Raw genomic sequence first — 23,803 nt, 5'->3', positions numbered from 1 at the left:
GACTCTTGCGGGGTCTGTAATTAAAAAGATACATTGGGCTGTTAAACACTATCCCCAGGATGGTTAAGAGTAGTAACATAGCAATACATAGCCATGTAAAGTCTCTGGGATTAGATATCTTTGGAAGACCTATTGAGAAGCCAAATGCTGTTATTGGGCAAGAGGATGCACGGGAAGCAGCAGGGCTCATAGTAGAGATGGTCAAAACAAAGAGAATGTCTGGGAGAGCTGTGCTTATATCTGGGCCTGCCGGATGTGGAAAGACGGCTCTTGCTGTTGGGATAAGTGAGGAGCTTGGGCCTGGAACGCCATTTACTTCTATGAGTGGCAGCGAGGTGTACTCAAACGAGGTGAAGAAAACTGAGGTCCTTGAGGAAGCATTAAGAAGGTCGATTCTAGTTCGGATGAGAGAATTAAAAGATATCTATGAAGGGGAAATTGTTGAGCTTCGGATTTTAGATGAAGAAAATCCACTGAGCTCTTATTCTAAGAAAGTTAAGGAGATATTTATTACTTTGAAGACAAGTAAAGAGTCCAAGAAGCTTAAACTTGCATCATCACTTTATGAACAAATAGATAAACAGAGAATAGTCAATGGAGATGTTGTTTATATAGAGGTCAATTCAGGGGTTATTAAGAAACTGGGTAGAAGTGAGGCTCATATGAACGATTTTGATCTTGAGGCTGATACCTATGTTCCTATTCCTAAGGGAGAGGTTTTGAAAAGAAAGGAGGTGATCCAATCTGTAACGCTTCATGATTTGGATATGGCAAATGCCAAGCCTACTGGGCAGGATATGCTTTCCCTTGTCTTTCGGATACTGAGTCCTAAGAAGACAGAGATAACAGAAAGGCTGAGGAATGATGTTAATAGAATGGTGAACGAGTATCTAGAGAAGGGAAACGCTGAGATTGTTCCTGGGATTCTCTTTATTGATGAAGTCCATCTACTTGATGTTGAATGCTTCACCTTTCTTCACAAGATCATTGAGTCACCTCTTAGCCCAACAGTGATATTTGCCTCTAATAGGGGAATGGCACCAATAAAAGGGAGTAACGGGCTACTTGGGCCTTTTGGAATTACAAAGGATCTGCTAGATAGGATTATGATCATAACTGTGAAGAAGAACACAGACGAGTCTAACATGAAGATTATCGAGATGAGGTTAAAAGAAGAAGAATTGCAAATGGATGGCGATGCACTTACTTTTTTTGTGAATCTAAGCATCTCAAAAGGATTGAGGTACTGCATAAGTCTTATTCCTCTTCTGAAGACATATGGAGGATGTGTTACCATCCAAAATGTAGAAGAGGTGAATGAATTATTTCACGACTGTTGATTTCGGACGATTAAATAGTTTAATTATTCACCCTACTTAGGATGATTCTATGCTGTAAATGTGGGATACTTATTGAGCCAAGGCTGATGAACATGTGTGACAGATGTTTAGTTACCGAGGTTACTATATCTACAAAAGTGAAGAGAAGCCTTTCTGTAGAGCGATGTAGGGGGTGTGAGCGTTATCTTCAACCGCCGAAAAGCTGGATGGAGTTCTCTTGGGGGTCGAAGGAGTTTCTATTGTTCTTAATAAAGAAGAATAAAACGCTCAATGGGCTCTGCATTGTCGATTCGAATTTTATCTATACTGAACCCAATTCAAAGAGGATTATGATAGGACTTACTATCAGGGAGTGCGGGATAGAACAGCCTTTGGAAATGAAATATGTTATTAGGAATATGCAATGCCCGGACTGTGCAAAGGTAGAAGCAAAGCAGTTCTGGAACAGTTTGGTGCAAGTAAGGCACAAAGGTAGACATAAGAGGATGATGATATATTTGGAGCATCTTGTTCTCAAAAATAGTGCATATGAGGACACCAGCAATATAAAGCAAAGGAAGGAGGGACTAGACTTCTATTATGTTGATAGAAATGCAGCAATAAGAATGGTGAACTTTCTACAAAATGTTCTTCCTGTTAGAACCAAGATGTCTGAAAGGTTGATAAGCAAAGACGTTCATACTAGCAAATGTAACTACAAGTTTAGCTATTCTGTTGAAATTGCTCCGTTGTGCAAGGATGATCTGGTTGTTGTTGGGGAAAAGGTTAAACAGAGCCTCGGAATTGGAAGCCTGGCGGTTATCCAGAAGATAGCTACAAGTATTGTTCTCTTTGATGTGAATGCTATGAAGAGCGTAAAGATTGCAGGGTCATTTTATTGGAGCAACCACGATGAATTCAGAATACTTATGAGCTCGAAAGACTTCACAAGGTACACTGTTGTAATGAAGAATAGCAGAAGAAGAGAAGGAATAGGATACGATCTTACTGTGACATCTAACCAAAACGAGTTTTCTGAGGCACGATTCCATCTTGGAAATGTAGAAGAGGACGATGAAATGCTAGGATATGATCTCCGTCATCTGAACCTAACTGTTGAGTGTGCGGATAAGCCGGAGGTGGTTCTTGTACGGAAGATGCCAAGGAATGATGTTGTATGGAAGATAGACATAGCCAATGAGAACAAAATGGAGTACAGGTTGTTTGTCGAGGATGTTGAGAAAGATAAGGAAATGATTGAAGGGCTTTGCACGATTAGAGAGGAAGAAGGTATTATTAAGGAAATAAAAACATTCAAGATCAGCTGAAGGATATAATAATTTTCAGCGTCAAGGGCTAGAATGAAGAAAGGAGAATTGGAGAAGGCTCTGAGTCGAAATGCGAATTTAGTGGTTTCTAAGAGAGGATGCCCATTTTGTTTGGATGCTGTAAAAACATTGAATGAATGGAAAATTGAGTTTGATGAGATCAAGAACACTGAGAATGAAGAGCTTTCGAAGGAGATAGAGGAAGAATATAAGTTTCCCACGTTTCCTAAGATCTTTCTCAATAAGAAATTTATTGGGGGAGCAAGTGACTTGAGGAAGTATGTGACAACAAAGGAATTTCTTGATGCATTTGGCTCTGGAAAGGAATAAAAGTCTTGTGGTTTATTTTATTTTTTTGAAGCAAAAAAGGAAAAATTAGGTGACCCCGGGATGGAAAAGCTAAGATTTGAGGAAACACCTACCAGTCCTAAGGATATAAGACCTGGAAATTATATAAAGGTTGACGTTAATGGCCAGCTGAGGTCTGCACAGGTCATTGACACATCTTCTGTGAAAAATGGAAAGCATGGAGCAGCCAAGACAACTATTTCATCAAAGATTCTCTGCACTGGGTCAAACCATAAAGGGATATACACTGGAAACGATTCCATTATTGTGTGTAGGCCCGAAAAGGTCCAGCTGAAGCTTATTGATATTAGCGGGACTAGTATAACGTTTTCGGACAGTAATGGATCATTTGATTCCATTGATGTTGCAGGGAAGATGAGTCCTGAGGATATCAGCAAGATTGTCCAAACTGTTGAGGGATCTAGTAATGAGAGTTTTGATCTTTCCTTAAGGGTACTACCTGACTTTTATAAACTCGAATCCATTAGGTAATTTGCAAGGTTTCTTGGGCCACTCGCAGAAAGATGACCCGGTGTGAAGTCAATTTTGTTGACAATCCTTATAGGGAATTTCAATAAAACTTCTTCTGAATCAGCTTTAGTCTTCAATGATTTATCTTTTTCTTTATATCCCTAGGGATGAATCAAGTTAGCGAACTACGGAGGTTTGAAACATCAATCGATTACCAATTGGATAAGGATAGGCTAGAGAAGTTCCTGCTTTTCCATGAGGAAGATGGGGAGCTTACCTATGTCAATAGGCTTAGAGAATCCAAGGGGTGTGTTGAGATTGATATGGAAGATATAGCGGTATATGACGAGAGTGGGCTTGTGAATAGGATTGAAGGAAATGGAATGTCTTATATAAATCTTCTATATATGGTGATAGATGAGATTCTCCTTGATAGTGGAGAGATTGCTGTAGGAGAGGAGCCTGAGGATGTCTTCTTTTACCATAGAGTTTCAAGGCTCAAGGAAAGATTCCCAGAGAAGAAGGCCACGGATGTATTTCCTTCATTTTTGTTAAGAAGGTACTCATTAGTGCTGAAGCCAAGAAGAAACACCAAAGTGTATTCTGTCCGGGAACTGAGATCCATGCATATTGGGTCTTTGGTTCGAGTAAGTGGGATTGTTACAAAGGTTAGTCAAGTGAAGCCAAGCATCAAGGTTGCAACTTATATATGTGAGAACTGCGGAGCCGAGACATATCAGCAGGTGGATGGCGATGTATTTGATCTCCTTGAGGAATGTGGAAGCGAGAAGTGTAGAATCAGAAATGTCCGGGGAACTTTAATTCTTGTAACCAGAGGATCGAAGTTCATCAAACATCAAACTGTTTATATACAGGAGCTAACTGGGGACATTCCACGCGGATGTATTCCAAGGACACTGGTGATGGAATGCTATTCTTCCCTAGCAGAGAAATGCAGGCCTGGGGATGTAATTGTGGCTGGAGGAGTATTTATGCCAAAGCCATATTATGGGATAAAGAAGCTGAAAGCTGGGCTACTTGCCGACATTTATCTTTATACCACTAGCATCGAAAGGATTGGGACTAAGGCACTCAATATCAATAAGGAAATAAAAGAGTATCCTGTGGAGCAAATGGTAAGATCGATAGCACCAGAGATTTTTGGAATGGAAGACATAAAGAAGATTTTGCTTCTGATGCTTGTAGGAGCACCTGGGAGAGTTCGCGAAGATGGAATGAAGATAAGGGGAGACATAAATGTATTGCTTGTAGGAGACCCGGGGATTGCAAAGAGCCAGCTCTTGAAGACGTGTGTAAAGATAAGCAGGAGGGGTGTGTATACGACAGGAAAGGGGTCTAGTGGTGTCGGTCTTACAGCGAGTGTGACTAAGGACCAGATAACTGGGGAGATGATTCTTGAAGGTGGGGCCTTGGTTCTTGCTGATGGAGGGATATGCTGTATAGACGAGTTGGATAAAATGAATGAGGTGGATAGGATTAGCATCCATGAAGTTATGGAACAGCAAAGCGTGTCTATTAGCAAAGCAGGAATTAATACAAGTTTGAATGCAAGGTGCTGTGTTCTTGGAGCAGCCAACCCCGTTCGGGGAAGGTATGATATAAAGCAGAGTGTTGAACATAATATCGGACTTCCATGCGCTCTTCTTTCAAGATTTGATGTTGTTGCCATTCTCCGGGATGAACCCAATCTGGAGAGGGATGAAAGCCTTGCCAATCACATTACATCTCTCCATCTACAAGAAGAGCCTGAATCGATCCCTTATGATGAAATCCGAGGGATTATCGACGAAGCAAAGAAAATAGATCCTATACTCCCTTCTCATCTTTCAAGTAGGCTGACGGATGCATATGTAAAGGCTAGGAAGGAAAACCCTTATGTAACGCCTAGATATCTTCTGTCACTCATTAGGCTAAGTCTTGCACACTGTAGACTTCGGCTTTCTACAGAGGTGAGTGAAGAAGATATCAACGAAGCACTAAGGCTTATGGATGTGACAAGGATTCCTCTTCCAAAGAAAAAGAAAGAAGAGGTATCCAGTAAGAGGGAAATATACAATCTCATTCTTTCTCTTGCCATCGAAGAAGGAAACAGAAAGTATGTGAGACTGACACATTTGTGGGAGGCCACAAAGAGCAAATACAGTTCTAGCGAAGTTGAAGATGTTATCTCCGATTTTGCCTCATGTGGAATCTGGATCAGAAATAATGAAGAGCTGGTTATTTTTAATTAAAAGGCACCATGAAAAGAAATAAGTTTTAATAGAAATACCCAAGGATTTTCCCACCGACATTTTCTTCCAAGCACTCCTTATGGTCAAGAATGCCCTTTGATGTGTTGAACAGGACGTGCCCGAACTGCCTAGCAGGCAGGAGTCTTGCCCTGAAGTTCTCAATTCCATTTCTTTTGACTATATAATTAGGGGAGATGGCTCCACATCTGTTGAGCCTGCCATTCAGGTCGATGATGCTTTTTCCATTTCTCTTGTCATGTATGTGAGAAAACCCTGAGATATAGCCATATTTCAGCATCTGAAAAAGAAACTTGCGCATTTCTTCTGTCGAAAACCTCAAAAGGAGCTGTCTTTTTCCTGCCCTACTGGCGTTGTTGATAGCCTTGCACATGTTAGCCAATGCCGCGCTCATTTCAAGGGGCAAAATTTTCTCTGGATAATTGTTGCTCCCTGGTACCAAAACACTAGGCTGAAAAGTAATGAATAATCCAGATGTATTGTTACCCATGTTCTTTCTTTTTTTCGTTGTCATACTTGCCATTCTTATTAGAATTGCAGCACATCTTTTCACAAGAAGAAGCACAAAGGCCATAAAGTTTGTTGGCCCCCGTGGAACAGGAAAAACAAGAACACTCAATGCATTGATGGGGATCAATGGAAAGACTGTTCCGACCCTTGAGACCTACAAAGTTACATACAAGAATATGGTTGTATATGATGTAGTTCAGAGAGATGGCGATTTCTTTGAAAGATATGGCATTGACGATCCATTGGTGACCTATTTCTTCTTCTTAGGGAGCGTGGACGACCTGGCTGAGCTTCCAGAGACAAAAGGGTTTGATATAAGATTTGTCTGTTGTAAACAAGATGATTGTAAAAAGGCACTAGGGAAAAATATTATTGTCCTAGATAAGGATCCGACTCAAATAGAAAAGTACTTCCTTTAGAAACACCAAATAAACTTAGATGAGATTTATAATCTCTTACTTCCCATGTTAAGGATGTCATGAAACATTCCATAGAACTGAAGTCTTGAGTTAACGCCTTCAGATATTCTTAGATTTGCTAGTCCGATTACTTTAAGTAGATCGTAGTTCTCCATATTCTTTGCAGCTTTGAAAAATGAGCCTATCAAATCTAGGGGATCGAACTTCTCATCCCAGATTTTGTCAAACATCTCTAAGGCTTCTTCAACATTATTCTCCATAAGCTTTTCCAAAACCTTTTCAATTCTTTTTGGAGACGGAAGCCCTATTATCTTAACTATACGATTTTGATCTATTGTCTCTGAAGAGTTAATACATGCTTGAAGAATGTTTAAGGACTGCCTCATGTCTCCATCGCTGAGTTCAACAATAAGATCAAGAGCTTCACGGTTTATCTTGATACCTTCATCGTTAGATATCTCCCTTAATCTTCCAAGAATCGTAGAATGGTCTATTCTTTCAAACATTAGTATTGCACATCTACTCTGAATAGGTTCAAATATCTTTGTGAGCGTATTGCAGATCAAGATGAATCTGCATTCCGAGCTATGTATCTCCATCACCCTACGCATTGCCTGCTGGGCAGTTGCAGTCATAGAATCTGCTTCGTCCAAGATTATAATCTTGAACCCGCAGTCCTTGATTCTTCTCTGAGCAAAACTTTTAATGGTAGTTCTGACAGTGTCTATTCCTCTTTCATCTGATGCATTCAGTTCTAATAATCCCTCCTTATTAGGTAGGAGCTTTCTTGCAAGTATCTTTGCACAGGTTGTCTTTCCTGTTCCTGGAGGACCTGAAAGCAATAGATGTGGCATATCTCTACTCTCAATAATAAGTGCGATAAGTTCTATTGTTGTATGGTTTCCAACTATGTCCTGGACCCCATTTGGACGATATTTGTTCACAAGCAAGTCCATCAGGGCTATGCAATTACTTCTTGATAATTGTCTGGTAGTTAGGGACAATATACTGCAAAACGGGCTATCCCATTACATTTAAAACAGAATTTGGTATGTGCCAGTACTCAAGGTATTATCATTATAGTTGTGAAACCATTGTTTCGAGGTCTTTGTTGATAAATTTGTATCAAATGTATTAGATAGAATGCTGGTCTTCTTTTTAGGCCTAACATTTGCAAAGAACGCCTGCGTTTCTGGGTCTGCAGAATGTGTTGCAAACACCCTGAGGGTGTGCGGAATAAAGAATCAATGGATATATGTTGATTGCCCTACTGGTACAGAGTGTGCCGTTAAAGGTAACGAAATAGCCTGTGTCCCCCGCACCAACAAAGGGGAATCGGAGGCTCGTGACAAGACCAAATCTAAAAAGAAAGATGAGTCTTCAAATTCCTTGGATCCTGAGGAAAAGCAGGATTCCAAAGATGATCAAGATGAAGATAATAAAGACAATAAAAAGCCAGAAGAGGACAGATTTGATGAGGACGATGAAGGGGAAAGAAAGAAGAACCACGGGAAGATGGAGAATGGAGAAATTGGAGAGAAGAGAAGCCCAAAGAATGAGATTGGGAAGAGTAAGCGCCAAAGCTTAGGAGAAAAGAATGAATCTAAGGAACGAAAAGAAAATAAAAAGAAGGAGCCAAAGACTGTAACAAAAACAATCAGCACTTCAAGAAAAGATAGCACTACTACTGTTACTGTAACAAAAATAGTTATTCAAAAGCAGCAGCCAACTGAGATAAAGTTAGAATATACATCAAGTGATATTGAATCAAAGGTGAAGCCGATAGGGTCCTTACCACCTTCTCAATCGCAAGCACCCCAAGACCCAGGTAAAGGAGCCTCGATATCTAATCACTCTGCTTCTCCTTCCACCCAAGGTGGTACAGGAGGAGGCAATTCGCCAGGGAAGTCAACTTCTAATTCATCGTCTCCTCCATCTTCTATTCCCCCTGGTCCTGTTGGATCGTCAGGAAACCAATCTTCGCCGGCTTCCTCTTCTTTAGCAGGTACAAAGCCTACATCTACTCCTTCACTTCCAAGTAACCCAAGTAGCACACAGAAATCAGCAGATCAAGGAAAACCCCAAGGATCTGGAGGTATGACTAATAAGAGTGGGAAAACGTCTCAGAAGCCTTCCTCTGGAGCTGGAGGAGGTAATTCTAGTGGGAAGCAAGACGGAGGAGGGAATGGACCTACGTCTCCACAGGGGGGAGCCCAGGCCGGAAAAGATTCTGGGGCTTCTGAAGGTAAGAAGCCACCAGGTAGCTCCTCTGGAAGTTCCAAGCCTTCTTCCGGAACTGGGGATTCAAAAGGAGGAGGAGTGAGTATCTCATCTGATCAGCTGACCCAAGCAATGACGAAGCTGGGATATTCGCCAAAACCTGAGTACATCGACGCAATTGTCTCTAGAGTAAATGAAAAATTCAATGACATGAATGAAGCGGCAATGTTTATAGCTCAGTGTGCTCATGAATCTGGAGGATATCAATATATCGAGGAGATAGCATGTGCCGGAGGGACAGGATGTGCTGGGCAATATGGAAGTGGAGCTCCTGGAAAATCCTACCATGGACGAGGATTTATACAGCTCTCATGGCCTGACAATTACAAGGCCGCAGGAGAAGCCTTGGGCCTAGGAGACGAGCTTTACAACAATCCAGAGAAGGTTGCTGAAGATCCAAATCTTGGAGCGGATGTATCGATATATTACTGGGAATCAAAGGTTGCAAATGCCCCAGGAGTCAAAGAGAACCATTTTGGAGCCACTACAAAAGCAATTAATGGAGCACTGGAATGTACAGGTTCTAATGTTGATAAGAGTAAGAAAAGGTATGAGATATATACAGCTCTTGTGGAGGCATTTGGAATCAGTAACCCTGCAGATGAAAGTGGGTGTTATAGCTAATAAGAAAGTATATCAAATTCAAAGTCTTGCATTTATATTAAATCTTAACTTGAAGAACCAAGCAGTCTTTCTTGCATTCTTTGGATAGTACTGAAACCTTGTCAGTTACGTCGTAAATATGGCTCTCGGGGCTTATACCCAAGAGCTCCAGCCCGTGAATAGTATCGTCTATGGAAAGACCTGATTCGGCAGATATGTCCTTTATCGACATCTCTTGCTCAGTAGCTTTTTTCAACGTATTTAGCACTTTGTTTCTCCAATATTTTTTGTAAACAGTACGACCCTCCTTGCTTAGAGGCTTTTCTGGGGTTCCTGTTCCTAGGATATAACTTAGATCTATCATCAATGACCCATATCCTTTAGATCTATATGGAGGTAACACTAAAAGACAAGAGAGGTTATGCTCAGTGCTTTCTTTTTCTTTACTAAAGAATCCACCAAGTTTCCCTCCACAGAATAGGACGTAGAAAAGATATCCATCAACATCTAAATATAAGGTTTTTCTTCGTATGAAGCCTTTTCCTATTGTACAGATTCTTCTACATAGAACACTTTCATTTTTTCCATCAATCTCAAGTATAGATATGCCCTCTTTCTCATCAATGTATACATACTTCCCTGGCGCACCTGAGGAGCAATCCTTTCTGTGATTATCGAAAGAAACGGAATCCCAATACTGCAGCAGACATTGATCACATATGTACACCACATTCTTATCAGAAAACAGCCAAATCCTATTAGGAAGGCTCAACAACTCATCTCCAAGCATAATCTGGGTTACTTCTACATTTCTCCTTAGGAACTTCATGGAAGGTATAGCCTCCGTAGTTCCATTCTTTCTTTCCATGGTTTCATAGTATTCCTTGAACTCGGGATCATCCTTCAACATATCTATTTGTTCATTATCAAGGTTCATAGGGCCAGCAAGATGGCGATATAAACAAAAGGTGTCGAGGTCCTTCTATGGAAGAACATATTTTAAGAAGAGAAGAGGTTTTGAGAAAAGCAAAGAGCATGATCATGGAGACCGATGATCCTTCAGAAGAGCTGCTTCGGAAGATTTTAATACACCAGGAACTTCTTTCAAATAGGAATATCATTTTGAATGATGATTTCTACTCTATTCTAAACAGTAAGATTAGTATCCATCCGGAGATGATTGAGCTGACCAATAAGAAGGAGCAAGTAGAATGTGTTCGGATGGAAAGAAAGCTGATATGTCCCATTAGCCAAAAAGAGGTGGTTGATGCATATATCGGAGATTGTGGCCATGTATTGGAGAAGAAAGAGGCTATGAAGTATATCAGAAACAACTCTAGGGCCATATGTCCACAGATCGGATGTAACAAGATACTAGTGAAGAAAAGAAGATGAACTCTTGCTTTGTTCAATGGATTTATATTCTTTAGATTTCGACTTTGTAAAAGTGGTACGATCTGGTGCCCAGGAAAGATGAGAGAAAAGATATATAAGGAAAGAATACAGCCAAAGAGCCGCAGGAAGTATGGGAAACTTGAGAAAAAGAAGGAGTTGGTGAAGAGGCTTTCAAAGATCAATAAACAAAGAGATGAGATTAAAAAAGCCAGAGAGGAGATAAGAAACAAAAGTGGACAGGAGTACTTCTTTGGGTACCATTCTGTAAGGAAAGATGGACGCAGCGTGTACAGGGTTGACAAGCCTACTCTTGAAGAGCTTGGAAAGATAAAGGCCTATATCGACAATGAGATTCAGAGATCAAAGATGAAGTTAGAGAAGTACATTCCCATACCAAGTGGAACGCATATCAGATTCGAAGAAGACGGTTCGGAGAAGGATACAGAGATAGTCTTTGGGAAGAATGAAGAAGTTAGAAAGGAGTTTGAAAGATACATGGAAGAATTATTTATGAAGAGAAAGGAAGTTCTAGAGAAGATTGACAAACTGAAAGATCAAATGGCCTAATCTATATGGATAAGTTTTTTATTTTCAGACTTAGTTTAAAGGCTGGCTTGCTTTTTTCTCTATTCAATAACATCCATGGCTGATTCCAAAACTTCCCTACAAATGGGATGTCCGTTAGATCTGCAAAAATCAAGGATCGCAGGACTTATGGATGAAGGATAGTTCCTGCACATCACAAGAAGTAACTTGAGATGTTTCGAAGTGATTGGGCGTTTTATCTCTTCACAGAAATACCTCTGGACTGCATCTATGGATATCTTTTTCTTCTTCTCAAGTAGATACCTTAGAAGTATAGGAGTGTTTTTATCATTCTTCTTGACCAGGATATCTACCATGTCGTCCACATGGTTCAATGAGACCTTCTTCAATGCACCTCCAAGAACTTCAGCCTCCTTTCTGGATAAGTCCATCCTCAGGATGTTATATACTTTGCTTGTTTTGACGAGCTTACATAGATCATGCCATTCTACGGGTGGAAGCTTTGGCTTTTCTGCAAGAATGTCTCTATATATCTGGAACTCTGAAGGCCTGTCCATCTGTTTGAGAGTGCGGATTATCTTGTCTGGAAGAGACATTTGGGGTGGATGTTTTAGAAACCGAAAAATTTTATCCCTACAAAGGATGGAGGAACAGCAGGAATTTTTTGGGAAGGTTACACACGTGCTTGGAAGGACTGGGGGATCTGGGCTGTTAACTCAGGTGAAGATGGAGCTTATGCATAATAAGAGAACGATCCAAAGGGCAGTTAAAGGCCCTGTGGCAGTGGGGGATATTATTGAGGTACTAGAATGTGAACGTGAGCATCGAAAGACAAGATAGGGGAGATATCTAATAAAGATGATTTAATGTTCTTTAACTATATATTGACTGTTTTTGGAGACTGTAGCAGAAAGACGTTTAGGTATCCAAGCCCTAGGATGTGGGGTGAGAAGAAATTCCACAGCGAACGGAATGGGGAGGGAAAACATTTGAACTACGGAGAAATTGAGAGGAAGCGTAGGGAAAAGGTCGACGAACTAGCATACAGACTTTTAGTGGAGAGGGAAAAGGCAAACCAGAGTATTGAAGAGGAGCTTCAAAGGCTTCTTGATCAAGAGAATGATTCTGCAGAAACGGAGAATATTTCTATGGAAGAGGCGATTGAAGAAAGACACAAGGATGCTCCTGTTACCTCCACCTTTTCTAGATCTAGTGAAGAGTTACAAAAGACTACCAATGAAATACAGTCCTCATGCCCCACAAATGTGCCCTTTACTGAAGAGTTTATTTCAAGATTTATTCTTAGCAAAGCTTATGTATTGATAGAGGAAAAGATTTGGAGAGAAAAACTTATTATGCCAAAAACTGCACAAATGCAGGCGAAAATCCAGATCAATAAAAGGATGACTCAGGTTAGTGGAAAGGCTGGGCAAGTTGATAAAATATTCAATGTTCTTAAGGAATATTCTCATTCTTATGTATTTGTAGAGACATTTACATTAAAGATAATCGAGCAGGGGAGGTTACAGGTGAGCTCGTGCCCTGGATCATACAGAGAATTTGCAGAGCTGTTCTGTATGTTTTACTCTTCTGAGTTGATGGAGTACTTCCGAGTTATTTTGTTTACTAGGGAGGCCTCTGTAAGCACGATCAAAGGGATCTACAGCATTTATTTTGGTGTTCTTGAGATTCAGAATAATGCTGATGAAGCATGGTTTTTTATTGCATCTGTGCTGAACTCGAGGCAGAACAAATTGTCATGTTATGTTGTAGAATGTTTTTTTTCGATACTTGGAGGTTTACTATTTAGAGAATGTCGAGGGCCTTTCTTCAAACTTATAGAATATGTCAAAAGGTATTACTTCAAAGAGATGGATAACGAGCCATGCAAGACAAGAATATCCTCGATATTTGGGATGTATGGAGTACAATGCGATTGAAAGATAAATTATGGAATGCAAGTTTTTGGCTGGTTCCAATTTTGATACCCCGATGAAGCTTATAACCGATGGTGTCTGGTCTCTTTCCAAAGAACATTTGAAGATACTTAAGACTGCAGAGAAGTGCATGAAATCTCACACGATTATTCCTTTTGAAGTGCTAAAGTACAGATCACAAATAAGAGGGAACTTCATGGAGCATGCAATAGATCTATGTAAACTGAAATTTCTCTCTTATGTTGAGAATGGATACAAACTGACATATTCTGGGCACGATTGCCTTGCTATCAACACCTTAAGATTACGTGGGCTTGAGATGATGGGGGAGAAGATAGGAATTGGAAAAGAGTCTGATATCTATCTTGGCGTATATTGTGGAAAGGACTGTGTACTAAAATTCCATAGACTTGGGAGATCTAGTTTCAGAAATGTTCGAAAGAACAGAGAGTATGCTAGTGAGCGAATTGACTGGTTTGGCCTCTCCAGAGCTTCTTGCAAAAGAGAAGTTATGTACTTAGAAAAGTTCAAAGATATGAATGTTCCTGCGGTACTTGACTATGATAGGCATGTTATTGTACAGGAACTGTTAGATTACCTACCTCTTTACAAGACAAGGGTGTCGGATGTAAAAACGATTTTTCACCTTATGATAGAGTTTATCAAGGATCTATGGAGGAGGGGATATGTGCATGGAGACTTTAATGAATTCAATGTTCTAGTGAAAGATGACATAAAGGTTATAGACTTTCCTCAATGCATCCGAAGTAATGATGAGAGGGCGATACATCATCTCAGAAGAGATTTCGAGTGTGTCTTGACATACTTCAAAAAAAAGTATAAGTATGAGCCAGAAGACGGATGGGTCGCTTTCACGAATGAATTGGGTATTGATGTCGATCCATATGAGTTTCACGAAATGAGTTCCGAGGATTTGCCTGCTTATTCAACCAACGAAAGTGGTATTCAGGAAGGAGTGAAGCTATTAGAATCAAAGATAGAGAATGTCTATATTTCCGAACATAAAAGTGGCTGAAGCTATTTACTTCCAAAAATACTCCTCAACTTGTCTAACAAGAAAGTAGCTTTGCAAATATCGTTCTTGTATTCCTAAAGTTAAATGGATTCACTTACCTGTAGGATTTCATTGTATTCATTAAGGACCTCTTCCAGTGATTGTTCGAAATTATACATATCCAGGATGCTCCTGGGTGATTTCAGGAAATAAAAAATTTGCCCTCGAAATGAGTGATGATCAAGTTCTGAAAAGGTTCATGAAGAATGGGCTTATAAATGCAGAGCTAAAGGAGTTTTTTGAGAAGGTACTTGTGAATGAAGGTTTTAGCACTATGGAGCTCCGGATGCAGGAGACTCCCATAAAGATTATTCTAAAGGTCGCAAAGCCACATGAAGCAATAGGAGAAAAGAAGCTCAGGTTGAAGCAATTCCAACATTTAGTTGCACAAAGACTTGAAGTTCCCGATGAGAATGTTGAGATAATTGTTGAAAAGGTCCATGAAAAGGGGCTTTGTGCACTCATCCAAGCAAATTTTATCAGAGAAAAAATACTAGGAGGAGTTCAATACAGAAGGGCTGTGAATATGGCTCTAAAGGCTACAAGGCATTCAGGGGCACAAGGATGCCAGATTATAGTCAGTGGAAAGCTGAAGGGACAACGTGCTAAATCTGTGAAGTTCCAGGACGGAGTACTAATCCATAGTGGGAATGCAGTTAAGGACTACATTAACACAGGATATGCTACCGTTGAAACTAAGCAAGGTGTTATTGGCATTCAGGTTAGGATAATGTTGCCATATGATCCTGAAGGAGTGATTGGGCCAAACTATCCTCTTCCTGACAGAATCACTATTCTTGAACCCACCGAGACCCAGTAGTTAATTAAAACTAAGTTCAAAGCATTTATTCCTATGCAGCTCTCTTCATGCTGAAAGGCTGGCCTGTGGATCTTCATGCAGAAGGTGGTATATATCTCTTATATCGGTATCTTTTTCTGCTTCAATCCAAACAAACCCATTCAATCCTAATGCAATTCGAAACTTGTACTTTTTTCCTATTGTGGACAACGCGGTGCTCAAATAGAGAAGACGTACCTTCCAAGGGTCTAATGGAAGCACAACTCCGTTCAATTTTCCAAAGCCTTCTCCCAAACATGTAAGTAACGGCTCGATGCCCATGCGGGCAATTTTACATAAAAGATAATCTCCTTTACTTATTTCCGGCTTATTTCTTTTTGTCGCATTGGTGAAACTAAGAGATGGGAGTACCCCTACCATCCCCCCTAAATCCATTCTGTGAATATCTTGGGAGGTGAGAATGGCCTTTCCTATTACAATGTCGTCAATGCAAGGATGATATCTGTTTGTCTTTGATATTACAAACAGATGCCTTGATGCTCTGCATAAGGTCCCTACTATCATGGCCTTGTTTTCGTGGATACCAAGAGATTTCGAGTCATTAGAAGACACCTCATCTCCAGGAAGTACATTTCTTATTTTAGTTAACATTCGCTGAGGAGGAAAATATCGAAGAATTATTGCAGAGTGCCAAGGGCCCCATAATGAATGTAAGGCCAAAAAAATCAGCATCCAAGTATTCTTTCGAGCCAAAGATTCCACAGAGTCAAGAATTATTTGAAGTGGAGGAACCTGTAACAAAAAAAGAGTTTGTGTTCGAGAATCAAGGAGAATACGCTCCTAAATCAATAGGCCAGGACACTCTAGAGCATTCGTTTATTCTTGGAGAGCAGGAGGGAATTTTACTTACCCTTCCCTTTGATATTTCCACATCAAAGGTAGTTGTCTATGAGGACGGGAGCTGTGGACTAAAGATCGGCGACAAAGTTCATCCAATGTCTACAAGGTTCATTGGAGAATCTTTAGTAGTTGAGCACAAGGAAATGGCGTACGGCATCGGTAGTACGAAATTTCAATTGACTGCACAGCTCGAAGGACTCAAAAAGTAAAAAACTATAGAATAAAACATAGGGTTTAATATCCAAATATGTTCTTAATGACTAGATCGTAGCAGATCTTTCCATCACCATCAGGACTTAGGATGTTCAAGAGCTCTTCGATCTCTTCCTCAGTAAATTTATTCTCCCCACAAGAGAGAATCTGTACCAGCTTTCCAGCATCGATGTGCGATGTGTTATCTACATCCAATCTTCTGAAGGATTTCTGCAGCTCTTCACGTGTTATTTCCCTTTCTCTGATTCTTTCACATATGTCTACCAATTGGTTGAAATCAAACATTTCTCCAGGAATAGAAGCCATAAGCTCTCCTGCATAACCTTCAGATATGATATATCCTGCAAATCTTAGAATATCTCCAAGCCTCTCTGTGGGAACTCTTTCCGTAGGTGATTCTGCAAATAATTGGTAAACCTTTTGAAGGCGTTTCATCTCTTCCATCCCAATGGGGTATATTCCTGAATCATTATTGGGCTTGAATAGATAAATAGAAAACAGGCTATTGGCATCCATTGCTGTCAGTTGGCAAGAAACCCTCAACTAAAGCAAAACACTACCTTTACTTCTTTCATTATAGAAGTATTTGGTATCCTAATCCTAGATTAATTGACCTAGTAAATCACCCAAACAAATCTCACGGCCCAAGGATCAAATGAAGAGACTAAACATTGCAATGGTATCAGACTTCTTCTATCCATCAACGGGTGGTATAGAAACACACATAAGATATCTGAGTGAGGAGTTGATTTCAATGGGCCATAAGGTTATAGTCATTACACATAAGACTGGAGATCTTGTTGGTTGTAGAATGGTGGGAACTATCAAGGTTTATTTTCTTGACATTCCTGTTCTATGTAGGAACACAACATTTCCAAGCCTCTATTCCAATCTTCCACTATTTAAAGAGATCTTTGACAGTGAAAAAATAGAAATAGTTCATGGCCATCAAACAATGTCAAATATGTGTATTGAAGGCTTATTTCATGCAAGAACATTGAATCTTAAGACAGTGATTACAGATCATTCAATATTTGAGGTGGGCCCTTTTGAAAACATTGTTGTCAATGCTCTATGTCGCCTCGCATTAAAGAACATAGACAGATGCATATGTGTGTCATATACATCCAAGGAAAATACTCACATCAGAACAATGATTCCCCTCGAGAAGATTCACGTCATTCCAAATGCGATAGTCTCAGATATATTTTGCCCCAGGGAGGAAGGGAAATCTGATGAAAAGACTGTTGTAGTTGCATCCAGACTTATGTTTAGGAAGGGAATAGATTTGCTTATCGGAGCAATACCATTAATCTGTAAAGGAGATCCAACTGTTCGAATTATCATAGTAGGAGACGGGCCTATGAAGGAAGGGATCGAGCAGGTGTTAGACGAGAACGAATTATACGACAGGGTGGAAATAATGCATGAGGTAGATCACGAGAAGGTTGGAGAGATAATGAGGAGAGGGGATGTCTTCCTCAATACATCTTTGACCGAGACTTTTTGCATAGCCATAGTTGAGGCTGCTTCGTGTGGTCTCCATGTAGTTAGTACTAATGTTGGTGGAATACACGAGGTATTGCCTCCGGATATGATAACATTCAGCAAAATCACATGCGAAGATCTTGCAGAGAAGGTATTAATGGCCTTAAGAAAAAGTAACCATAATCCACAGGATTATAACAAAAGACTCAAAAATATATATAATTGGAAGCGAGTAGCAAGAATGACTGAAAAGGTATACATGGACATTGAGCAGACCTTCCTTGGCTACAGAAATAGAAGAGAGTTGTATAAGGGAGCTACAGGGATTCTTTCAAGACTCATGATAACGATAGAATATTTATTTCTTTTTCTTCTTGGATTAAGGAATAGGTCATAGAAAACAATGATTTCAATCCATTGGGCATTTTATTGAAAACTAAAATCTGCAGGAAGCTCCTTGATGGTAGTGTTATAGAACCTCTCGATTGCCTTGAGGTTTTTCAGCTCGTATTCATAAACAATGTTTATAGCTATTCCCTTTCTTCCATATCTTCCAGACCTTCCTATCCTGTGGATGTAGGTGCTCTTTCTCTCGAATGATGGCACATCTAAGCAGAACACTACAGAGAGATTCTGAATATCAATTCCTCTTGAAAGCAACCCGGAGGAAATCAGGCATCTTGCAGTTCCTCCTCGGAATCGGTTCAGCGTTCTTTCTCTCTCGGCCTGTGTTAGCTCTGCGGATATAAGCTCGCATTCCCACTCATGTTTAATCAGCCAATCATACACTATTCTGGCATCCTCCTTGCTATTGATAAACACAATCGATTGTCCTAGACGCTGTTTACGGAATATGTCATATAGAGTCACAAGCTTAGGAAGTAGATAGTCCTCTCTTCCCTTTCTGAATGGGGGCTCTTTCTTTAAGTCGATAAAGTATTGTCTTATTCCTTTCAATGTTTGGTCGTTATATCTCAAATCAATTATCACGGGGTTGATAAGTATTTCCTCACTGACGCGGAGTTCCTCTTCATCGTATGTTGCAGAGAACATTGCTATTTGGACCTCGTCCTTGTTTGTAATTCTTCGGAATATAGACTTTACTTGTTCCTGGAACCCTGCCTTTAACATCTCATCGGCCTCATCAATCACGAATAACTTAATGTTATCCATGTTTAGCTCATTTATATTGATCATGTGCTCTACCCTTCCTGGTGTTCCAACAACAATATGTGGATTCTTTTCCAATGCCGCTTTGTCTGCAGAAATTGGGCTTCCTCCAGAAAGTAGGGCCACTCCTGCACCCATAAAACATCCAAGATCCTCAAACCTTGCTGCATTTTGTGCGGCAATCTCCCTAGTAGATGCAAGAACAAGAATTTGTGTAGTATCCTGATTCGTATCACACATCTGAAGTGCTGCAACAGCGAATGCCCCTGTCTTTCCAGTACCACTTTGTGCTTGTGCCCTTATGTCTCTTCCGTCTATTATTGGCTGGATAGCTGCCTTCTGAATAAAAGATGGTGTCTCAAACCCTATACCATAAATTCCTTTCAGCAAGTCTTCCTTCAGGCCATAGTCCTCCCACGTGTCAAACATTCTAATTTGAGATGAATCGCTTCTCAAATCTTCAAAATCCTTAATCTGTGCGTTACTACCTTTCAAGTTTTCAAAATCTTCCACTTGTTCCAGTGCTTGTTTCATAGGGGTAAAATTTTCTTTCAATAATTTCTTTTTCTTCAGTCCCTTTGCAATAACTAAAATACGTAGGACCCTTTGAATATGCTTCTCGGTAGAGAATACCCTCAATGACCCTGTCTCTCCAGGAAAGAAGGTCGAAAATCCTTAAGAGGCTGGAGTTCACCCTTGAAAGTACCCATTCTATCATATGCGACATAAACAACAAGCTGGAAAAAATAGTCAGTGACTCAGAAGTACTTGAGAGGGCTGCGAGAGCCTACGAAATATGGTCCAGAAAAAATACCTCTTGAGGTGCTCAGCCATTTCAATAAAAGTATTTTGCTTCGCCATCGAATCTGAAACATCTCAAGCCCAAAACCGCGCTTGGGTACAGTAAACATGGCCACGACACTGGCTTCAGGGTATATCACACTTCTCAAAACATCCATAGGTAGTGGAATCCTTTCTTTTCCATACTTGTTCAAGACATATGGGATCCTCATAGGTATTGCCTTGACAATGCTCTCGGGGTTTTTCTCCGTGCTGGGTCTCATTCTTTATGCAATTTGCAGCCAGGAACTAGGGAGAACAGCCACACTCTCAAGGCTTGCCACAGAAAGCATGCCCTATACAAGGATAATAGTAGACTTTTCAGTATTTCTCAAATGCTTCGGTGTTGCTCTCTCATATCTCATAATCACAAGACAGCTCTTGCCTGTCTTGATAGAAACGATCTTCGGGGTTTCAATTCTTTCGGATCCAAACATCTCTCTTCTGGCGTTTATATCGTGCATAGGCCCCTTTGCCTACTTCAATAAGCTTGATAGGTTGAAATATACGTCCCTTTGTGGAGTTGTTGCAATAGTTGTGGTGGTAATTGCAGCACTTTACAGATATGAATACACTCCAGCCTCCACACCAAGCAGAGCAGAATACTTTGTTCCATTTTCTTACGCATGGATGGGCGGGTTCGGAAAGTTTGTATTTTCATTCACCTGCCATCAGAATATATTTGCAATCCACTCAGAAATGGAAGACAACTCTTTTCCAAGGATGAAACGACTCATATACATGGTTGCTACTTCTGCTGCTGTTATATATATTTCCTTTGGAATCCTAAACTATCTCCTCTACGGGGATAGAGTCAAGGACAATGTTCTGGAAAACTATCCAAATGATGTGCTGGCATCAGTAGTAAGGGGACTTTATGTGGTGGTTATGGGTGTCTCGTATCCGCTCCAAGTGAATCCTTGTAGAAATCATCTCATAAACATTATCTCATTTACACAAGAGTCGAGAAAGAAACCACTAAGATTCATTGTCACAACAGGTATCATTATATTAACATGTCTCCTAGCCATTTCAGGAATGGGTCTTGGAATAATATACTCTGTCATAGGTTCAACTGCTTCAACATTTATGTGCCTGATATTTCCTGCTCTCTTTTATTTCAATATGAACATAACAAAACCAAAAGGATTGGTCATTATGTCCTATATAGCATTCCTGTTCGGTGTTTTTGTCTTTACTACATCGCTCTTCAATATTATACTTCACAGCATTTAGATTCTATAAGTTAAACACAAAGATTTATATTCCCTTTGTTTTTGTCCAAAAATGAATCTGAAAGAGATAGAGAGATACTTCAATAAGAAAAGACAGTATCTGAGTAAAGAGGAGTATAAAACAATTGTCGGAGCATTAAAGAAGCTAGATCTTGCAGAAAAGGCTTCGAACAAACAACTAGCCGAGGACATGAAGAGCAAAGGAAATGAGGAATATAACGATGGAGACTTCCGATCTGCCATCGACTCATACACCCAGGCTATTATTTATGACCCGACAAATGTAGTGTATCTGTCCAATAGGGCCGCAGCATATTCAAAGCTTGGAATGGTAGAAAACGCAATCGAAGACTGTGAAAATGGGCTGAATATTGATGATAAGTTTGTAAAGTTATATATAAGACTCGGGATGTTGTATCTTAGCAAAGATAAAAATAGGGCGTACCAAATTTTCGAAAGGGGACTGGAGGTTGACCCAAAGAACAAGGTTCTGAAAAAGCAACTCGACCTCCTTAGTAAAGGTGCTTCTGATACGTCTTTGGAAAACACCCAAGCCGCTTCTCTGGATGACATGATCAAGAATATGGGAATGGGGGGTTTAAAAGACAGCAAGATCGACTTCAATTCACTTTTCAATAATAAGAACATCAGAGACGTCTTGGATACAGTGGTTAAGGACAAGTCCCCCAGTGACCTTATGAACATGGTTAAAGACATGATTGGCGCAATGGGGAGCCAAGACAACAAAAAATAAAATTTTTTTAATGATATGGATTTCCAAAAAGCTCGAATAAAAACATTAGACAAAAATGTGGTTTCAAAACTATGAGAGGTATATAAATACTCTCAACTCTCAAGAAACCTCTATATCCCATGTGTGTAACGAATGGATGGAATAACCAGCATTCTGACTAAACATGGGAGGCAGAAGCCAAGGGCTATTAGGTACACGAATTAAAAAGGTATTTCAATTTTTAATGAGATTCAAGTATATTAGGAGCTAGAAAACTTGTATTCTTCTATAAAGATCATCTAACCAAACAGAGATCAGAAGTACACCAGTCAAATAAATCTTATCATACATTATCGGATCACTTTCATTGGTTCGCCAAACCATATTTTCCTTAAAACCTTCCCAATCCCTTGGAACATGAAGTATTGTTTTTGTAAGTGCTTTGAGGAATCAAAGGATTTTGTGAAAACAGGCCTTATTGATTGGATCTTTAACAGAGATGTAGATGAGAAAACTAGCAGTATGTGCCATCTTCTCTGCCTCAAACTTACAAACAATGGGAACATAAAAAGAAACGGGAGATGGGGATTTCAGCCGGTTCTGGGAATGACAGAATTCTTTTCTGCACTTTTCTCATTCATAAACCTCATAACAAACATACTCTGCTTCCACAAGATGTTGAAGAAACACCTAAGAGTTACAAGACTGGGAAAGCTTTACTATATTCAATACTACATATGTAACCTGGCATTCATTGCTAGCACACTCTTCCATATTCATGAAAACTCCTTCACAAGAAATTGCGACTACTTCCTTGCATTCTTGACTATTCTCTTTGGATTTTACATGGCATTTGTCAGGGTTATCCTGATAGGAAGCCCATCCTTGGAAAGGGCCATAAGAAGGCCATTGCAATGTATCTTTATTCTGTTCTATGCATATCATATCCATAGAATGTCAAATATAGAATTTGATTACGTGTATAACAAAGTATCCTGTGCCATAATTATCACACTCACTCTCTTGTCACATCTTGTGACATTCCTTAAGTATAGAAAGATGGGTCACAGTAAAAACATCTTGCTGTTCACATTCTTTTTCTTCCTTGCTGGAGCAATAGAAATTCAGGATGTGCCTCCATATGCCTATCTCATTGACTCTCATGCAATATGGCACTTGATATCATGTATCTCAACACCTTTCTATCTTTTATTCTGGAGTGGGGATGTTTATATGCATTGACACTATAAAATAAACGCATACCAACTTATCATAAATGTTTTGCACAGCCAATAAATGATGATTATTATTACCCTTTCACATCCTTATCCCTGCATATATTGATTCCCAAAATGATATCGTAAAAAGCCAATATATTGTAATTCAAGATTTGACGTCAGACTACCATATTAACCTAACTAGTGGATCAAGTATATAAAACATGCTAGGTATTAATCTGTGTAAGTGAATGTTATGGAGATGTGACAATTTGATGCCAAAAATCACAAATGTTATCCAATTTATTGTACGCATCGAGCACAATCGTACTAGAAAGGGCTTTGAGGTATTTCTCTCTCTTTCTTCTCTACTAGATAACTTTTGTCTGGAATATGGTTTTACCCCTGAGGTGGAGAAAAAATGGAAATATTGAGTACATTATATTACATTTTTATCTATCTAAAAACTATCAGATTTACCTCTGACCTTTCTGTAGAATTATTGGCCTCGGTTTCATTACTATTATCAATAAAATTATATGAAAAACTATCTTTTAAATATAAATCAGCCGCTTCATAGCGTCAAACTGTAACATAGTATTTCTGTCTCTGTATTTATTTCTATGCTATGCATATCGTTTATTATAGCCAGGATTCTAAACAAGAATTATCATCATGGTGAATAGAGGCCATAAAAAAAAGATAGA

The 23,803-nt window shown here is 39.7% G+C and overlaps 25 protein-coding genes across 25 annotated transcripts; 18 read left to right on the top strand and 7 right to left on the bottom strand.

The window, feature by feature from the left end:
• Window positions 1-59: 59 nt before the first annotated feature.
• EROM_090780 (TIP49-like DNA helicase) lies at window positions 60-1,340 on the top strand (the record flags this gene model as incomplete). The annotated part of the gene is made up of 1 exon (XM_009266917.1): window positions 60-1,340. One exon carries the CDS (start codon window positions 60-62, stop codon window positions 1,338-1,340), a length of 1,281 nt encoding a protein of 426 aa, XP_009265192.1.
• Window positions 1,341-1,381: 41 nt separating this feature from the next.
• EROM_090770 (nonsense-mediated mRNA decay protein) lies at window positions 1,382-2,647 on the top strand (the record flags this gene model as incomplete). The annotated part of the gene is made up of 1 exon (XM_009266916.1): window positions 1,382-2,647. The coding sequence occupies one exon, from the start codon at window positions 1,382-1,384 to the stop codon at window positions 2,645-2,647; it is 1,266 nt and encodes a 421-aa protein (XP_009265191.1).
• A 33-nt stretch (window positions 2,648-2,680) lies between these two features.
• On the top strand, window positions 2,681-2,977 carry EROM_090760 (glutaredoxin; the record flags this gene model as incomplete). The annotated part of the gene is made up of 1 exon (XM_009266915.1): window positions 2,681-2,977. One exon carries the CDS (start codon window positions 2,681-2,683, stop codon window positions 2,975-2,977), a length of 297 nt encoding a protein of 98 aa, XP_009265190.1.
• Window positions 2,978-3,037: 60 nt separating this feature from the next.
• Window positions 3,038-3,487, top strand: EROM_090750 (translation initiation factor 5A-like protein; the record flags this gene model as incomplete). Its single annotated transcript, XM_009266914.1, has 1 exon — window positions 3,038-3,487. The coding sequence occupies one exon, from the start codon at window positions 3,038-3,040 to the stop codon at window positions 3,485-3,487; it is 450 nt and encodes a 149-aa protein (XP_009265189.1).
• Window positions 3,488-3,633: 146 nt separating this feature from the next.
• EROM_090740 (DNA replication licensing factor Mcm7) lies at window positions 3,634-5,718 on the top strand (the record flags this gene model as incomplete). The annotated part of the gene is made up of 1 exon (XM_009266913.1): window positions 3,634-5,718. One exon carries the CDS (start codon window positions 3,634-3,636, stop codon window positions 5,716-5,718), a length of 2,085 nt encoding a protein of 694 aa, XP_009265188.1.
• A 25-nt stretch (window positions 5,719-5,743) lies between these two features.
• EROM_090730 (40S ribosomal protein S15A) lies at window positions 5,744-6,130 on the bottom strand (the record flags this gene model as incomplete). The annotated part of the gene is made up of 1 exon (XM_009266912.1): window positions 5,744-6,130. The coding sequence occupies one exon, from the start codon at window positions 6,128-6,130 to the stop codon at window positions 5,744-5,746; it is 387 nt and encodes a 128-aa protein (XP_009265187.1).
• Window positions 6,131-6,224: 94 nt separating this feature from the next.
• Window positions 6,225-6,665, top strand: EROM_090720 (hypothetical protein; the record flags this gene model as incomplete). Its single annotated transcript, XM_009266911.1, has 1 exon — window positions 6,225-6,665. The coding sequence occupies one exon, from the start codon at window positions 6,225-6,227 to the stop codon at window positions 6,663-6,665; it is 441 nt and encodes a 146-aa protein (XP_009265186.1).
• A 26-nt stretch (window positions 6,666-6,691) lies between these two features.
• EROM_090710 (replication factor C) lies at window positions 6,692-7,621 on the bottom strand (the record flags this gene model as incomplete). The annotated part of the gene is made up of 1 exon (XM_009266910.1): window positions 6,692-7,621. One exon carries the CDS (start codon window positions 7,619-7,621, stop codon window positions 6,692-6,694), a length of 930 nt encoding a protein of 309 aa, XP_009265185.1.
• Window positions 7,622-7,808: 187 nt separating this feature from the next.
• Window positions 7,809-9,569, top strand: EROM_090700 (endochitinase; the record flags this gene model as incomplete). The annotated part of the gene is made up of 1 exon (XM_009266909.1): window positions 7,809-9,569. The coding sequence occupies one exon, from the start codon at window positions 7,809-7,811 to the stop codon at window positions 9,567-9,569; it is 1,761 nt and encodes a 586-aa protein (XP_009265184.1).
• Window positions 9,570-9,606: 37 nt separating this feature from the next.
• EROM_090690 (histone acetyltransferase) lies at window positions 9,607-10,485 on the bottom strand (the record flags this gene model as incomplete). Its single annotated transcript, XM_009266908.1, has 1 exon — window positions 9,607-10,485. One exon carries the CDS (start codon window positions 10,483-10,485, stop codon window positions 9,607-9,609), a length of 879 nt encoding a protein of 292 aa, XP_009265183.1.
• Window positions 10,486-10,532: 47 nt separating this feature from the next.
• EROM_090680 (DNA repair protein Mms21) lies at window positions 10,533-10,943 on the top strand (the record flags this gene model as incomplete). The annotated part of the gene is made up of 1 exon (XM_009266907.1): window positions 10,533-10,943. One exon carries the CDS (start codon window positions 10,533-10,535, stop codon window positions 10,941-10,943), a length of 411 nt encoding a protein of 136 aa, XP_009265182.1.
• A 78-nt stretch (window positions 10,944-11,021) lies between these two features.
• Window positions 11,022-11,510, top strand: EROM_090670 (hypothetical protein; the record flags this gene model as incomplete). The annotated part of the gene is made up of 1 exon (XM_009266906.1): window positions 11,022-11,510. The coding sequence occupies one exon, from the start codon at window positions 11,022-11,024 to the stop codon at window positions 11,508-11,510; it is 489 nt and encodes a 162-aa protein (XP_009265181.1).
• Window positions 11,511-11,569: 59 nt separating this feature from the next.
• On the bottom strand, window positions 11,570-12,085 carry EROM_090660 (hypothetical protein; the record flags this gene model as incomplete). The annotated part of the gene is made up of 1 exon (XM_009266905.1): window positions 11,570-12,085. The coding sequence occupies one exon, from the start codon at window positions 12,083-12,085 to the stop codon at window positions 11,570-11,572; it is 516 nt and encodes a 171-aa protein (XP_009265180.1).
• A 46-nt stretch (window positions 12,086-12,131) lies between these two features.
• Window positions 12,132-12,329, top strand: EROM_090650 (40S ribosomal protein S28; the record flags this gene model as incomplete). The annotated part of the gene is made up of 1 exon (XM_009266904.1): window positions 12,132-12,329. One exon carries the CDS (start codon window positions 12,132-12,134, stop codon window positions 12,327-12,329), a length of 198 nt encoding a protein of 65 aa, XP_009265179.1.
• A 98-nt stretch (window positions 12,330-12,427) lies between these two features.
• Window positions 12,428-13,429, top strand: EROM_090640 (hypothetical protein; the record flags this gene model as incomplete). Its single annotated transcript, XM_009266903.1, has 1 exon — window positions 12,428-13,429. The coding sequence occupies one exon, from the start codon at window positions 12,428-12,430 to the stop codon at window positions 13,427-13,429; it is 1,002 nt and encodes a 333-aa protein (XP_009265178.1).
• A 10-nt stretch (window positions 13,430-13,439) lies between these two features.
• Window positions 13,440-14,462, top strand: EROM_090630 (RIO-like serine/threonine protein kinase; the record flags this gene model as incomplete). Its single annotated transcript, XM_009266902.1, has 1 exon — window positions 13,440-14,462. The coding sequence occupies one exon, from the start codon at window positions 13,440-13,442 to the stop codon at window positions 14,460-14,462; it is 1,023 nt and encodes a 340-aa protein (XP_009265177.1).
• A 208-nt stretch (window positions 14,463-14,670) lies between these two features.
• EROM_090620 (40S ribosomal protein S3) lies at window positions 14,671-15,321 on the top strand (the record flags this gene model as incomplete). The annotated part of the gene is made up of 1 exon (XM_009266901.1): window positions 14,671-15,321. One exon carries the CDS (start codon window positions 14,671-14,673, stop codon window positions 15,319-15,321), a length of 651 nt encoding a protein of 216 aa, XP_009265176.1.
• Window positions 15,322-15,366: 45 nt separating this feature from the next.
• On the bottom strand, window positions 15,367-15,951 carry EROM_090610 (S1-like RNA-binding domain-containing protein; the record flags this gene model as incomplete). The annotated part of the gene is made up of 1 exon (XM_009266900.1): window positions 15,367-15,951. One exon carries the CDS (start codon window positions 15,949-15,951, stop codon window positions 15,367-15,369), a length of 585 nt encoding a protein of 194 aa, XP_009265175.1.
• Window positions 15,952-16,004: 53 nt separating this feature from the next.
• Window positions 16,005-16,409, top strand: EROM_090600 (hypothetical protein; the record flags this gene model as incomplete). The annotated part of the gene is made up of 1 exon (XM_009266899.1): window positions 16,005-16,409. The coding sequence occupies one exon, from the start codon at window positions 16,005-16,007 to the stop codon at window positions 16,407-16,409; it is 405 nt and encodes a 134-aa protein (XP_009265174.1).
• Window positions 16,410-16,434: 25 nt separating this feature from the next.
• On the bottom strand, window positions 16,435-16,857 carry EROM_090590 (calmodulin; the record flags this gene model as incomplete). Its single annotated transcript, XM_009266898.1, has 1 exon — window positions 16,435-16,857. One exon carries the CDS (start codon window positions 16,855-16,857, stop codon window positions 16,435-16,437), a length of 423 nt encoding a protein of 140 aa, XP_009265173.1.
• Window positions 16,858-17,068: 211 nt separating this feature from the next.
• On the top strand, window positions 17,069-18,298 carry EROM_090580 (GPI-anchor biosynthesis protein; the record flags this gene model as incomplete). The annotated part of the gene is made up of 1 exon (XM_009266897.1): window positions 17,069-18,298. One exon carries the CDS (start codon window positions 17,069-17,071, stop codon window positions 18,296-18,298), a length of 1,230 nt encoding a protein of 409 aa, XP_009265172.1.
• Window positions 18,299-18,327: 29 nt separating this feature from the next.
• On the bottom strand, window positions 18,328-19,605 carry EROM_090570 (eukaryotic translation initiation factor 4A; the record flags this gene model as incomplete). The annotated part of the gene is made up of 1 exon (XM_009266896.1): window positions 18,328-19,605. The coding sequence occupies one exon, from the start codon at window positions 19,603-19,605 to the stop codon at window positions 18,328-18,330; it is 1,278 nt and encodes a 425-aa protein (XP_009265171.1).
• A 375-nt stretch (window positions 19,606-19,980) lies between these two features.
• Window positions 19,981-21,147, top strand: EROM_090560 (transmembrane amino acid transporter protein; the record flags this gene model as incomplete). Its single annotated transcript, XM_009266895.1, has 1 exon — window positions 19,981-21,147. The coding sequence occupies one exon, from the start codon at window positions 19,981-19,983 to the stop codon at window positions 21,145-21,147; it is 1,167 nt and encodes a 388-aa protein (XP_009265170.1).
• Window positions 21,148-21,198: 51 nt separating this feature from the next.
• Window positions 21,199-21,900, top strand: EROM_090550 (hypothetical protein; the record flags this gene model as incomplete). Its single annotated transcript, XM_009266894.1, has 1 exon — window positions 21,199-21,900. One exon carries the CDS (start codon window positions 21,199-21,201, stop codon window positions 21,898-21,900), a length of 702 nt encoding a protein of 233 aa, XP_009265169.1.
• Window positions 21,901-22,296: 396 nt separating this feature from the next.
• On the top strand, window positions 22,297-23,121 carry EROM_090540 (putative membrane protein; the record flags this gene model as incomplete). The annotated part of the gene is made up of 1 exon (XM_009266893.1): window positions 22,297-23,121. One exon carries the CDS (start codon window positions 22,297-22,299, stop codon window positions 23,119-23,121), a length of 825 nt encoding a protein of 274 aa, XP_009265168.1.
• Window positions 23,122-23,803: the final 682 nt, after the last annotated feature.

This window comes from Encephalitozoon romaleae, chromosome IX (assembly GCF_000280035.1).
Source record: "Encephalitozoon romaleae SJ-2008 chromosome IX, partial sequence".
Classification (NCBI taxonomy): Eukaryota; Fungi; Microsporidia; family Unikaryonidae; genus Encephalitozoon; species Encephalitozoon romaleae.
The sequence above is the reverse complement of the archived record's forward strand: the minus strand, read 5'-3'. Positions and strand labels throughout refer to the sequence as shown.